At 40.8% G+C, this 15,565-nt stretch overlaps 1 protein-coding gene and 1 long non-coding RNA gene across 2 annotated transcripts; both read left to right on the top strand.

Annotated features, from left to right (window-relative positions):
* LOC104748342 lies at window positions 327-1,174 on the top strand. The gene is made up of 3 exons (XR_002034200.1): window positions 327-379; window positions 466-650; window positions 1,120-1,174. It is a non-coding gene; the product is annotated as an uncharacterized LOC104748342 (long non-coding RNA).
* Window positions 2,885-3,820, top strand: LOC104748333 (mitogen-activated protein kinase kinase 7-like). The gene has a single exon (XM_010469997.1). The coding sequence runs from the start codon at window positions 2,885-2,887 to the stop codon at window positions 3,818-3,820; it is 936 nt and encodes a 311-aa protein (XP_010468299.1).

The raw sequence follows: 15,565 nt of genomic DNA, 5'->3' as shown, positions 1-15,565 counted from the left end.
AATATGAACTCTTCTCTATGTGACCTTTTAACAAAACATTTACATTTTTTTTATATAATATAGGTAAAGTATCTGTTCAAAATTCTAGATTCTCTACAAAATTGATTCTTGATGGAGACCTACCTGAGATTGCTGAATTTAAAATGCAGTAAGTCATTTTTTTTGTTTTAAATGTTCTAAGGAAATACTATCTTAAAAGAAAAAATGTTGACAGTATCTTCCCTTATTTTCAACATAACATTACAGGCTGGGCAATAGGGACTCAAATGATGTTCATAGAGTTTCTCAACTTATGACACCTGATTTGAGCAACAAATTTGAAGATTCTTTCCCATTAAGTAGCTGGGAATCTATTGATCAGATTACTAAAACTTCTCAGGTATTTGTTTTCTCATTTGTTTTCATATTCAAGTGTACATAATATAAAGTTGATATATACTTATCTGATTTTTTTTTAAATCTCAGGAAAATACTTGCGTTACTTTTGCTAAAATTTTGGAATTTCGAAAAGACATCGAATGGTACTATGTTGGATGCACACAATGTTTCAAGAGGGCTGTGCCCTATTTTAATCCAGAAACAGAAGCACTTGACCTCAACAAGTATTCATGTGATCATTGCAACAAGGAAGAAACTTCAACAAGTATAAGGTAATGCTCATCTTAACAATTTAATAAAGTTTGACACTGCTTTGCCATAGTCCTCATAAGCTGTCACATAAAGAGAAAATATTGAACGGTACTAAATTTAGTGTTGACGTAAAGTTGTTGTAAATATTGCATAAAAAATACAGCTTACATATTTGACTAATATCTGTTTGAGGTGGTATTTCAACTTGCTGAGTATTTGAGCTGCTACATATGTTTCTCCCTGCATTATTAATAATGAAGTTAGTATGAATATAACTATTACTTTAATCAAAGATTTGAATAGGTTTACTGATTTTCCTATCTTCTGTGTGAATATTTGATGATAGTCATACTTCATCACTTGACTTTATTCGAATTCATACTTTAGTTGAGTTGTTTAGTAGAAAAGTGAAGTTAACTTACGGTTTAATATTGTTTAGTAGTCATATCACATGGACTAAGATATTTGCCTTCTTTCTCTTCCTCTCAGGTACAAAGTACATGTTAAAGTTGTTGATCATACAGCTGCAACCGCTTCCTTCCTTTTGTTTGATAGGGAAGTTATGCAACTTATTCATAAGTCTGGCTATGAATTGCTTGAACAGCAAATTCAGGTGTGGTTCACATTTTCTTAATACAATTCTTTGTCATGTTTTAACCCGTTATTTTTTTCAAATATACTAATCAGCTTATAACCAAACTTCTTTCTCTATTTTATTTTGTAGTTTAACCGTCAAGGTGAAATTCCTCAAGATCTCATTGATATACAAGGAAGGGACATTGTTTGGATTGTTCATGTCAAAGGTACAGAAAAAAAGAATCCACAATCAAGTTTCAAAGTTGTTAAACTGACTGAAAAACCACAAACTATTCAGAAATTTCAAGATAACCTGATATTCAAGGTACGTTGTTACAGAGGTAGTTATTGTATTTTTAGTAATGTCTTACTTGTGATTGGAAAAATCGTTATTAACTCGGTTTCCATGTACAAGGAGAGAACTCCATCTGAAGTTTCTATCATTTCAAGCACATCAAACGCTATTCAGGTTATATACTTTTTCATATCTCTACATACTAAATTATTACTATAGCTCTCTCATATATACATGAAAGATTTCTTTAACAATTGCAGATAAAGAATATATTTTCAGAAACAAAAGATAATGAATTGCCTTTGTGTTCTCCTCCTACTCCAACCACAAAACGAGTACGTGATGATGTTGTTGATGCTGTTCAAGAGTCATCAACAAAGCAAAAATCAACATCTAAGGTAGCTTACAAAAGCAAAACATACTTCAAATTTATATTTGTCATTTAAAAATATGAATTAAGTTCATTTACAATTGTTAGGTTGGAACACTTGGTAAAGGTCAGGAATCATCATGCAAAGCAAAAGCATCGACATAGTTGATTCCAAAGAGAGGAGAAAGTAATATGTTATGTCATTTACATGTTTGTTTCATGAATGTAAATCATCCCTTTGTGCTTCTTTTACTTTAACTATTGTGCTTCTTTTACTTTAACTATGACTTATTTAGGATTTATATGTTTGTAACTATTTATGTAAATCTAATTTTCTTTCTGTCTAATGTTAATGTTCTATCTGTTTATAAAATACCTAGGACATTTGTAAGATAAAGTGCAAATAAAATAATGTTGAAATCAATAAGAATCAGATTTTTTTTAATAACAATTTCGAATAAAATTCCTTATTGTTATCCTATTAATAACAATTTACTTTCGAGGTATGTGCTCCCAACTGAAGTCGTTGTAAAATATGAAAGGATTGCTCAGAGATAACTATCCCAAACTACAATTATACAATGTTTAATAACATTACGACATTTCATTTAACTAACTCACATGATTTTTAAGATTTCATATAATCAATCTGTATGCATGCAAAACCAAATAACTTCTTCATATTGTTATTACATAAATAAAATGGTTTAAATAATCACATATAATCCCTAAATTTACTCCAACACAACACCACAATTATGATTGCACGATCTTTGGATAGTTGCAACCGGCTCCAAATTTCTGCTTTTTTTTTTTTTGGGCCAACTGTTATAACATAAGTATAAAAGCATTAATCAAAGATCGTTACATCCCTTCCTCCCTTATAATCTTCTTTTGTCTCTATGTCTTTCGTTCTCTCAGTTCCTTTCTTTTACTTTCTTCATATTATTAAATTCTACTTTTCTTTATTTTTCTTCCACAAAACTCTTTCTACATGGTTTTCATAGCCTAAGATGAAAATCTTGGTAGATAAGTCCGTGGAGATCACATCTAACAAAAGGAAACGAGTTGTTGCCGCACCACCAAGTAATCAGAGTCCAAGTGAAAGCAGCCTACAGATCATTAGTCGAAGAACATTTGAAGCTGCGGTTTACAAACTATCGAAGAGTTTTGAAGTTGTTGCTTCTCCAACATGTGTCATTGCTTCACCGCAAACATGTTCTGATCAATTTGGTAGCAGCGTAGTGGTTATAAGTCGTGAAGCATTTGAAGCCTCTGTCTCCGCACGTCCAAAAACAAACAAATCTCCAGATGGTTCTCAATGGATTCATTGTCACTCTCTTGGCGAAGGTGCTCATGGCTTTGTTTATTTAGCCAAGCGAAACACCGATGTTGACAATGATGGTTTGCCATTAAAGATGGCAATCAAATGCTCATCCATTACATTTTCATCAACCCTTATTGAAGAGGAACAAATCCTCACAAGCCTTTCTTCTCCATATGTTATTTCATGCTATGGTAGCAGAATAACAATGACAAAAAGTCGACCACACGGCAGCGACTACAATTTGATTCTTGAATACTGTTCTGGGGGAAGTATTGCAGACTTTCTCAAATTTCGAGGAAAGGGGATGGTGGAGAGCGATGTTCAGCTTTTTTCTACAGATATCCTCAAAGGTATCAGCTATATACACTCAATGACGATTATTCACTGTGATATTAAGCCAGGTAATATTTTACTTAAACCTCAAGTAACTCGTTCTATGCCTAATGGTTTTGAACCAAAGATTGCCGATTTTGGGTTAGCATTAAGAAAAACTTCAGTTGAGTATGGAGATGGTAGTGGTCATAAAAGAGGAACATTATTGTACATGTCTCCTGAAGTTTTAAGAGAAGGTGTTTTGGATTATGCTGCTGATATATGGTCGTTTGGATGCACTGTGTTATAGATGTTAACTGGGAAGAAGCCTTGGACTGAATTCCGTGTATTAGATAGAAAGAAACTGGAAGATGTCATCGCCCATAGCTGTTTAAAACCGTCCATACCTCCTTGGTTATCTGATGATGCACAGGATTTTCTACACAAATGTTTGGAGATTGATCCCTCGCATAGGTTTGACTCTACAGCTTTGTTGAAACACAAGTTTCTGTCATCATGCAATGTTGATGATAATGTTGTCCAAAAAGGGTGAAGATAACAGAGACGGTGATCGGACCACATAGATTCGAAAAAATCCATTCAAAGATCCTCAAGACGATCCTTATTGTACTTATATATGTTATTAAGTTTTTATTCCTACGTTTTTAACATGTGTGAATTATGTAATGTTTTTCCTTTTATTATGTCCTGCTTTAAGTAATTAAAAAAAAAAAAGTCTACGCATTGGTTTTTCTTACGCAATCAAATTTCAACGTTCATTCACGTATGTAGGAAAAATAACTAAATATGAAAAGCAAGGATCAATAGAAGCTTCACAACTAATACTTTGAAGCTCAATTTTAATTGAATCCACCTCCACTAACATGTTATGTTTCACCCTCACTTGGGATCGTCAAATAAGCTTCAACCTGCAAGTAATGATCAATAGAAGCTCCAAATAATAACTTTGTAGCTTCAATTTCATATCAAACCTCTATAAGCTCCACTTATATATTACAACCTTTTATAAGTAACGAAACCTGTATAAGCTCCACTTATATATTACAACCCTTTATAAGTAACGAAACCTGTATAAGCTCCACTTATTCATTACAAATTAAAACATTAATGAACGTTAAACCAGCAATGTCATTGACTATATATGTCACCTGTCCAATTTCTGTTAAACCAGTAACCAAGAAAACAAAATCTCAACAACAACATATCAAATTTAATTTTGGAGAATCAAATACTCTGTGCCCTTGAAGAAGATCCATCAACGATCCGTTTTCTTGCTGAAGCTCAATCTCCCAACCAGTTTATACAATATAAATTCAAATCTTTTGAACTTACCTGCAATCCTTTCAACTCCATCTTGGAACTACAGGTTATAGATCAGATCATTAGAGACTATAAAACAAAGGTTCTATATAACCATAGAGATATCATTTATCCAACAAAAGTATCCTTAGAGATAAGATATAAAACTATATAATCATTACGAATATGCAGAAAGTGTATAAAACTGATAAGATATAAAACTATATAATCGTTATGAATATGCAGAATGTGTATAGAACTGATTTCTAAATGATAATTAAACTTTATATTTTCGTAACCGTCCAAAGATATGGACGACGAACATGGATATATAAAAAAAATTAAAACCGTAAAAATATAGCCATCTTTTCACAAAACAACCTGTATCGCTCATTTTCTTATTCATTTCCAAACTCCTATCTTCATAGTAAGAAAAGTATAATTCTTTCAGTTCTTCAAAATGTTTCACAGAGATGTATTTCTTCTCTAGAGCAAGATCCTATTCATCTATATCTAAGTGATTCCAACCAAACTGCGAAGATGAATAGCCAGAATTCTAACAAAAGGAAAGGGAAAGAGCTGTCAAACGTAATAACCAGAAAGGAAAATAAAATATGTTGTGATGGTAAATTTTTTATTCTCAACAGATTTTTCATGATAATCTTCTTCAGCTTTTTAGAAAAGATGTATACCTTTTGCAGAGAATGATCCTATTCATTTACATGTAAATCATCCTTCCGAAGCTCATAAAATGGTAAGGCAGAACCCTAACAAAAGGAAAGGGAACATGGTGTCATATGTAAACACCAGAAAGGTAAAGAAAATCTTTAGTGATGGTAAGTTACTTATTCTCATATTATTATTCAACCTAAACTAAAACAAGATACATATCTTATTTAACTCTTTCTATTCAATATGTTATCCTACGAAAGGGAAAATGCAGTGTCAAGTGGTACCTCCTCTTTTGCATCGTCCACACATAGTCAATCAAATCAGCCTCTAAGTGATATTACAAACCGTAAGTTAACTTCACTTTTCTACTAAACAACTCAACTAAAGTATGAATTCGAGTAAAATCAAGTCATGAAGTATGGCTATCATCAAATATTCACACAGAAGATAGGAAAATCAGTAAACCTATTCAAATATTTGATTAAAGTAATAGTTATATTCATACTAACTTCATTATTAATAATGCAGGGAGAAACATATGTAGCAGCTCAAATACTCAGCAAGTTGAAATACCAGCTCAATCATATATTAGTCAAATATGTAAGCTGTATTTTTTATGCAATGTTTACAACAACTTTACGTCAACACTAAATTTAGTACCGTTCAATATTTTCTCTTATGTGACAGCTTATGAGGACTATGGCGATGCAGTTTATTTGTGTCAGCATTGTAATGCTTTGATGTGGTATAATGAACGTATAAACAAAAGAAGAAACCAAATACCTCTGCAGTTTTCATTGTGTTGTATGCACGGCNCCCTCCCATGTTACCTCCAACCCTTTTCAGACTGATGTTTGGCATTGACAGTGTAAGCATAAACTTCAGAGAGAACATAAGGCCATATAATTCCATGTTTGCATTCACTTCCATGGGTGGACAAATTGATGCATCAGTTAAAAACGGACGTGGACCATATATCTTTCGACTTCATGGTCAGAACTTCCATCAAATGGGCAGCTTGCTACCTTTTGAAGGCACTGCTCCTGCATTTGCACAGTTGTATATATTTGATACTGAAAATGAATTAAGCAACAGAATATCAGCTTTCAGATAATTATGATAACTAAATCTTAACAGTGGAAATATATTCATCATATTATTTCACTTTCAATTATTATACCAAGTACTAATGTTTTGAATCACCTATCCACTTTCTTTAATTTTGTAGTTCAAAACGAAGAACACCTACTTCAGAATCCAGAACACTAAGACATGATATTGTCGAAGCAATCAAATCTATGCTAGATGAGTGCAATCCATACACTAAGATACTCATAACTGCAAGGGATCGTTTCGGTGATTCATTAGAATCATGTAATGTTAAGATTGTATTGATTTCTGGTCGTGATGTTCATGACAAGACATATACGCTCCCAACAAGTTCTGAAGTTGCTGCATTATTTGTTGGAGATTTTGACACTGAATTTGATGGTAGAGATATTGTTGTGGAAACAAAGACTAAACAATTGGCAAGGATTAGTGAGCTTCACCCTGCATATCTTCCTTTACAGTATCCTCTTTTGTTTCCATATGGAGAAGACGGTTACCATATTGATCTGCATCTTAAGAAGACGACAACAACATCGAGAAACCCACGGTTTCGAGTAAGCATGCGAGAGCTTTTTGCTTATAAAATCATTGAGCGTTATTGATGTGATCGCAGGACGCGACCTCAGCCAAGAAGACCAAGATACGCCGGACGCGACCGAGACGCCTGGCCAAGACGCGGCCAAGGCTCCAACGATCCTTCCCGGAGCCACCACACGTTCCAAGAGCTCAGCAAAGGCGGCCAAACAGCGGCTCAACCTATTTGTCCAAACCTACGTCCAACACCAGCCACCCCACGAAGACTCCGAAGGCTCAGTCCGCTTAGTCTTCACTCTTACCCAAGAGTGAAGACGGTCAAGTCGTTAAGCGAGGAAGTGTACTCTTTTTCCTCACTCCGGGTTTGTCCCAATGGGTTTACCGGAGAAGGTTTTAACGAGGCATGGAGCTAAACGCAAAACGCCTAAAGGCTAAGTTGCTTCACGCGCAAGGCCAAGGCGGTTATCTCTCTTTCCCTCTTATTTTTGGTTTAATTTTGAACTTGAGAATATTCTCTTTTGATCCTATGTTTGTGAACGTTGGAGAGTGTTTGTGGCTAAGCGTGTTAGTCAAAAGGTGGCGATGTGTTCTCTTTGTAAAGGGGACACGTCAAAAGGACGATGTGCGGATCAAGATGAATCCGCGTGTCCTTAAGCTCCTATCTAGACCTAGCTATTTAAACTCTCCTTAAGCCCTTGTTCCTCCTTAGACTTGTATGAAAATAAAACTTTTCCTCAAGAGAGATTCTTGAAACTTGTCTCACTCTTCTCTTCCTTCAATCCGGGATTGAACCTTGAGAAAACCCTAACAAGCCTCGAACCGGGTTCGACCTTGTTGGAGACCGTATCAAGAGGAGAGCCAAACCTCTTGTGTCGTCACTCGATCCATCCGTATTTCCCCTCACTTCGTTTCCATCTGTCCTCTTCTTAAACTCGAGTCCTCCTTCTTCGGTTCTCGAGCTCCCCACGATTCATCTCAAATCATCCCCGCTATCGCTTCCCCTCGTAGACGTCCACCCGCTCGTTCCGCATCCGTACTGTCCGATTGAACCGTTCGTGGCTTCTCGACGTATCTCCCGAACAGCTCGTTTGAAATCCTTCAAACTCCGTTTCCCTCGTTTGATTCTCTCCTAGATCCGAAGCCCAGAACCTCGGCCGAGGAAAGATTCACCGACTGAAAGTTGGCCGAGAGCTCAAGCCGCGACCGTACCGTGACCGTGTCCTCGGGTCGCATCAGCTTGGTATCAGAGCTTCAAAGCTCCTACGAGGTTGTTTCTTTCCAGAACTCTCAGTTCCTTTAAAGTTTCAATCTTTGAGTTTAAAGCTTGCACCTTTTAGCTCCATAGGACTCGCTTGTTCTTTTTGGTTTAATTTGGTGCATGCTTAGGATTGTCTTTCGTTCGCTTAGGTTGTTAGAATTCGCATTAGTTCTTCGTGTTCATATCTCTGTTCCTTTGTGTTCTTGCGAGTTCACTTTTGGATCCATAAAGCTAGTTACGCGTTTTATTTTTGTGTTTCCGATCTTAGGCATAAAGCAATTCTTGTCGCATAGCACTTTTACTTTTGCTTTTGCTTTATTTGTTTTAGTCATAGGATTGCATGTGTCATAGCTGTCCTCAATCATTGTTAGTGAAACGAATCTTTGTGTGGTCCTCTTGAGCGTGTGAGACTCACGTGTGGTATTCTTTTGCGAGGTTTAAATTCAAACTTATACCGCGGAGCCACGCCACATCACCAACAACCAGTCCGTACGATGGCCGAAGAAGTTCCACCAGCGCCACCAGAGATTGGTGTCACCCTCACCGCATTACGAACCGGCCTAGAGCAACTAGCTGATCGCCTCACGAGGATTGAACTTATGAATCCTCCTCGCGAAGATCCGTTACCCGCGAGGCGACCACGACGCGAGCCGGCAAGTGATCAGTCCGATGAGGACTTTGAACCGAGGCCTAGACGACGACACCGCTGTGACGATCAAGACGACGAAGGCCCAAGACGTTACGAGCCGAACCACAAGATGGTCCCACCAACGTTCGCAGGCAAGTCAGACCCCGAGGCCTATCTTGAATGGGAAAGTCGCATGGACCACTTATACTCGTGCCATGCCTATCCGGAGCTACGAAAGGTCCAATATGCGGTGGCACAATTCACCGATCACGCCCTTACCTGGTGGGATCGACTGGAAGCTGAACAACGACGCAACCGCGACCGACCTATCACTGTTTGGGAGGTCTTGAAAGCAGAGATGCGAAGGCGCTACGTGCCTCCATACTACCACCGCGAGCTCCAGAAGAAGTTTCGGCGACTAACGCAAGGCGCACGGAACGTGGAGGAGTATTACGAAGAATTTGAACACTTGCGCAACCGGTTGCATGTTGATGACTCCGAAGAATCACTCATGGCCCAGTTCTTAGACGGATTGCAAGAACGCATTGCACGCAAGGTCGAGCGCCAACCCTATCAAACCTTTGAGGAGTTATTGCATCTCTCGGTGCAAATTGAAAATCAAATCAAGAAGAAGAGCGCCACTGCGCCTCGTGGCCGAACTCAAGGGACTACCAATTGGACTCCTAACGCGTCGCCATCAAACCGAATGCCGGAAAAGCCAAAGGCGACCAGCGCGGACTCGAGATTCAAACCTAGGGAACCGTCCACCAATGAGCGCCAAGATCCGCGACGCAACACCACCGACGTCCGGAGCCGCGACATTGTATGTTTCAAGTGTCAAGGGAGAGGCCATTACGCTCGTGATTGTCCGAACGCACGGACCATGATACTGACCGAGGCTGACGAGATCGAGTTCGACGATGAGGCCACCGAAGAGATTGTGCGAGAAGAAGCTGAGCTGGAAGAAGCTGTTGCGGAACCCGAGGTTGGAGAACTGCTCATGATACGCCGCATCCTGAACGCCGGTGTAGCCACTGATGACGCCAACCAACGTGACAACATTTTCCACACGAGATGCACTGTAAGTGGTCGCGTTTGTGGCTTGATCATAGATGGAGGTTCTTGCACTAACGTGGCAAGTTCCAGTCTTGTCAAGAAACTTTCTCTTGAAACCACAAACCACCCTCGCCCTTATCGCTTGAGATGGTTAAATGATAAGACCGTGATCCAAGTAAAGGAACAAGTCACGGTCCCATTCAGTATCGGTCCGTATAAGGATCAAGTTCTTTGTGATGTGGTGCCTATGCAAGCTAGCCACCTCTTATTGGGGCGCCCATGGCAGTTTGATAAGCGCACCACACACTGCGGCCATACTAACCAATACTTTTTCGTTCATGACAACAAACGTATTTGCTTGAAACCCTTGAGCCCCACGCAAGTACATGAAATGCAAGACAAGTTGTCTAAAGACTCGAACGATAAAAAGAATTTCCTGATTCAGTATGGTGATGTTAGAAAGTCCCTTAAGGACTCAGCCCAAGTGATTTTGATGTTGTTTCGAGATGCATTGCTTTCAGGTCTTGATGGTTCTCTAGAGGCCTTACCGGAGGTCATACACGGCGTCCTCAAGCGTTTCGCCGATGTGTTCCCCGAAGAACTCCCCGAAGGCCTACCACCGATCAGAGGCATCGAGCATCAGATCGATCTAGTTCCAGGAGCGCAGCTTCCCAACCGGCCAGCCTACCGTGTCAACCCCGAAGAGGCGAAGGAGCTTGAACGACAAGTCAAAGAACTTATGGCGCAAGGTTACGTCCGAGAGAGCTTAATTCCGTGTGCCGTGCCAGTGCTCCTAGTTCCGAAGAAAGACGGATCATGGAGGATGTGCGTTGACTGTCGATCCTTCAACAACATCACTATCAAATACCGCCATCCCATTCCGTGCCTCGATGATATGCTGGATGAGCTTAGTGGCACCAGCATCTTCTCCAAGATCGATTTGAAGAGCGGTTACCACCAAGTTCGAATGAAGAAGGGAGACGAGTGGAAAACGGCCTTCAAGACAAAACAGGGTTTGTACGAATGGCTGGTAATGCCATTCGGTCTTTCTAACGCCCACTCGACCTTTATGCGTCTTATGAACCATGTTTTGAGGTCGTTTATCAATAAATTCGTAGTGGTTTATTTTGATGATATATTGGTATATAGCGCTAGCTTGACTGATCATGTTAAACACCTAGAGGCTGTCTTGCTTACTCTCCGCGAAGAGCAACTCTACGCAAACTTGAAAAAGTGCGTGTTTGCTGCTAATGAATTGGTCTTTTGTTGTGAGTTCGCAGGGCCTTAAGGTCGATGGAGAGAAGATACGCGCAATAGAGGAGTTGCCCACGCCAACGAGCATCACTCAAGTCCGGTCGTTCCACAGCCTAGCCAGTTTTTACCGGAGGTTTGTGCGAGACTTCAGTACGATCGCCGCGCCTCTCACCTCCGTGATCAAGAAGAATAGCGAGTTTCGATGTGGAGAGGAACAAGACAAGGCGTTCACCGAGCTCAAGAAACGCCTCACGCAAGCACCCTTGCTTACATTGCCCGACTTCAACAAAACTTTTGAAGTCGAGTGCGATGCGTCGGGAGTCGGGGTCGGAGCTGTCCTGACTCAAGGAGGCAAACCGGTGGCGTACTTTAGTGAGAAGCTTAGTGGAGCCACGCTCAATTACCCGACGTATGACAAGGAGTTATACGCTCTCGTTCGTGCCATGGAGGTTTGGCAACATTATTTATTGGCAAGAGAGTTTGTGATTCACACCGATCACGAAACTCTCAAGCACCTCCGCGGCCAGACCAACCTCAAGAGACGTCATGCGAAATGGTTGGAGTTCATTAAGTCGTTTCCATACGTCATTAAGTACAAGAAGGGCAAGGAGAACGTAGTCGCCGACGCCTTGTCGAGACGGCATGCACTAATCACCACAATGGACGCGCGAGTATTGGGTTTTGAAAGCATCAAAGATGCTTATGCTGGAGATGCTGAGTTTGGAGATTGCTTCCAGAACCATGGGAAGGGAATCTACACCGAGTTCTACATTCACGAGGGTTTCCTGTTCAGAGGTCGAAGGCTGTGTATACCAAATGGTTCTATCCGGGAGTTGCTAGTTCGTGAAGCCCATAGTGGAGGTTTAGCGGGTCATTTTGGCATCACCAAGACCTTGGCCGTGCTCAAGGAGCATTTTTACTGGCCAAAGATGCGAAGTATGGTAGAGAAGCACGTCGGCCGTTGCATAGTTTGTCGCACCTCCAAGTCGACAACTCACCCGCATGGCCTCTACATGCCTTTGCCCGTGTCCACCGCACCATGGATCGATCTCTCCATGGATTTCATCCTCGGCCTACCCCTCTTGGCGCATAAAGATAGTATCATGGTGGTTGTTGATAGGTTCTCGAAGATGGCTCACTTCATTCCATGCAATAAGAACAATGATGCTGTGCAATTGGCGAACTTGTTCTTTAGTCAGGTCGTAAGGCTTCATGGCGTTCCGCGCACCATCATATCCGATCGGGATCCCAAGTTCCTTGGTCACTTCTGGCGAACTATTTGGCGCAAGCTCGGGACGAAGTTACTGTACTCCACCGCGGCTCACCCTCAGACCGACGGCCAAACGGAGGTCGTCAACAGATCAATAGGCGCCTTACTCCGCACAGCTATCGCCAGCAACAAAGGCTCCTGGCTCGAGTGCATTCCGATCATCGAGTTTGCATACAACCAAGCGGTGCATTCAGCTACGAAAAGGTCGCCATTCGAGGTCGCATACGGATTCAAGCCTTTGACGCCCCTGGATCTCCTCCCTATACCACCGAATGAAGCCGAGAATCAAGACGGAGTCGCACGAGCAGAAATGGTCAAGGCTTTGCACGAGGAGGTCCGAGCCAACATAGAGCGAAGGAACGAGCAGTATGCACGCTTCCTCAACCGAGGACGTAAACCGATGCTGTTCAAACCTGGTGATTGGGTCTGGTTACACTTAAGGCCGGAGAGGTTCCAGCAGAAACGCAAGGACAAGCTCAGCCCGCGAGGAGATGGCCCATTCCGAGTCATCGAGAAGATCAACGATAACGCCTACCGACTTGAGCTTCCAGGTGAGTTTGGTACATCCACCTCATTCAATGTCACTGACCTCGTTCCGTTTGATGTAGGTGAAGACGAAGATGTTTTGGGGACAAAACCTTTTCAAGGGGGAGGGAATGATGTGATCGCAGGACGCGACCTCAGCCAAGAAGACCAAGACACGCCGGACGCGACCGAGACGCCTGACCAAGACGCATCGGACGCGACCAGGGCAACCTCTTCAAACGTGGCCAAGGCTCCAACGATCCTTCCCGGAGCCACCACACGTTCCAAGAGCTCAGCAAAGGCGGCCAAACAGCGGCTCAACCTATTTGTCCGAACCTACGTCCGACACCAGCCACCCAACGAAGACTCCGAAGGCTCAGTCCGCTTAGTCTTCACTCTTACCCAAGAGTGAAGACGGTCAAGTCGTTAAGCGAGGAAGTGTACTCTTTTTCCTCACTCCGGGTTTGTCCCAATGGGTTTACCGGAGGAGGTTTTAACGAGGCATGGAGCTAAACGCAAAACGCCTAAAGGCTAAGTTGCTTCACGCGCAAGGCCAAGGCGGTTATCTCTCTTTCCCTCTTATTTTTGGTTTAATTTTGAACTTGAGAATATTCTCTTTTGATCCTATGTTTGTGAACGTTGGAGAGTGTTTGTGGCTAAGCGTGTTAGTCAAAAGGTGGCGATGTGTTCTCTTTGTAAAGGGGACACGTCAAAAGGACGATGTGCGGATCAAGATGAATCCGCGTGTCCTTAAGCTCCTATCTAGACCTAGCTATTTAAACTCTCCTTAAGCCCTTGTTCCTCCTTAGACTTGTATGAAAATAAAACTTTTCCTCAAGAGAGATTCTTGAAACTTGTCTCACTCTTCTCTTTCTTCAATCCGGGATTGAACCTTGAGAAAACCCTAACAAGTCGCGAACCGGGTTCGCCCTTGTTAGCGACCGTATCAAGAGGAGAGCCAAACCTCTTGTGTCGTCAATCGATCCATCCGTATTTTCCCTCACCTCGTTTCCATCTGTCCTCTTCTTAAGCTCGAGTCCTCTTTCATCTTTCTCGAGCCCCCTCGAACCACCTCAAATCGTTCCCGCTATCATTTCCTTCGAAGACGTCCACCCGCTCGTTCCGCATCCGTACTGTCCGATTGAACCGTTCGTGGCTTCCCGAAGTATCTCCCGAACGGCTCGTTTGAATTCCTTCAAACTCCGTTTCCCTCGTTTGATTCTCTCCTAGATCCGAAGCCCAGAACCTCGGCCGAGGAAAGATTCACCGACTGAAAGTTGGCCGAGAGCTCAAGCCGCGTCCGTACCACGACCGTACCGTGACCGTGTCCTCGGGTCGCATCAGTTATGGTCAGTTTAATCCTTTGCTGCATTCCGGGAAACTCTTTTAGCAGTTTTTGGTTGATGGATTTACAATGATCGAAGCTGAAAGAATAGGATATCTTAGACTAAACCAAAAGTTATTGCGGGCAGATAAGTACAAAAACATTGCAGCTTCTGCAGCGAGTGGAAACCAAGATGCTGATAAGTGCGGGAAGCGAAATCTCTTACCATCAAGTTTTGTGGGAGGTGCACGATATATGCAAGAAAAATACAAGGACGCAATGGCAGTTTGTCAAAACATTGGGTATCCGAGTTTATTCATTACATTCACTTGCAATCCTAAATGGCCAGAGATTACAAGACACTTACAAGCAAGGGCCCTAAAGCCGGAAGACACGCCTGACGTGATCTCTCGAATATGCAAGATGAAATTAGATAATCTCATCTTTGACATCCATAACAAAAACCTTTTTGGTCCATCAATCGCAGGTAACCTACATCTAATTTTTTTTTTATAAGTGATCATGTTCACAATTGTATTTTTATCCTTATCCATCTCCTTTTATATTTTTCTCAAACAGTGATATATACGATCGAGTTTCAAAAAAGAGGTCTACCTCATGCCCATATTTTGTTATGGTTAAAGCGTGGATCAAAACTAGCTACTACAAAGGATATCAACGAAGTCATATGTGCTGAAATCTTTGATGAAGCTACTAACCCTGTCCGTTGTATTTGATTTGCTTCTGTATTGTATAAACTCGTTTTGATATCATATATATTAATTTGCCGTTAAAAAAAATATAATACTAATTTTAATTTTAAATTACTAATTCTATAAGAAAAAGAATTAAAAATATATATACAATTAATTACTAAAATACCATAATTAAATAAATTATACTGTCAATTATTAATCTTAAAAGAAAAAGGATGGTAGATACTCACCTTTACATAAACAAATAACTTTTCTCATAATAACGTCTTTAAATTTTTGATTAATTATGATAACGTTAGTATAGTTTTATTTAAAATTAGTTGGACAAATAGTATAACTATTACGTATGAGATTACAAAATCTGAAACTTATATATTTAAGATATTTT

The sequence above is a fragment of the Camelina sativa genome, chromosome 2, assembly GCF_000633955.1.
Source record: "Camelina sativa cultivar DH55 chromosome 2, Cs, whole genome shotgun sequence".
NCBI lineage: Eukaryota > Viridiplantae > Streptophyta > Magnoliopsida > Brassicales > Brassicaceae > Camelina > Camelina sativa.
The sequence above is the reverse complement of the archived record's forward strand: the minus strand, read 5'-3'. Positions and strand labels throughout refer to the sequence as shown.

Bases quoted from the DNA above. Each gene is read 5' to 3' on its own strand.
- LOC104748333 (XM_010469997.1), top strand. From the start codon at position 2,885: ATGAAAATCTTGGTAGATAAGTCCGTGGAGATCACATCTAACAAAAGG.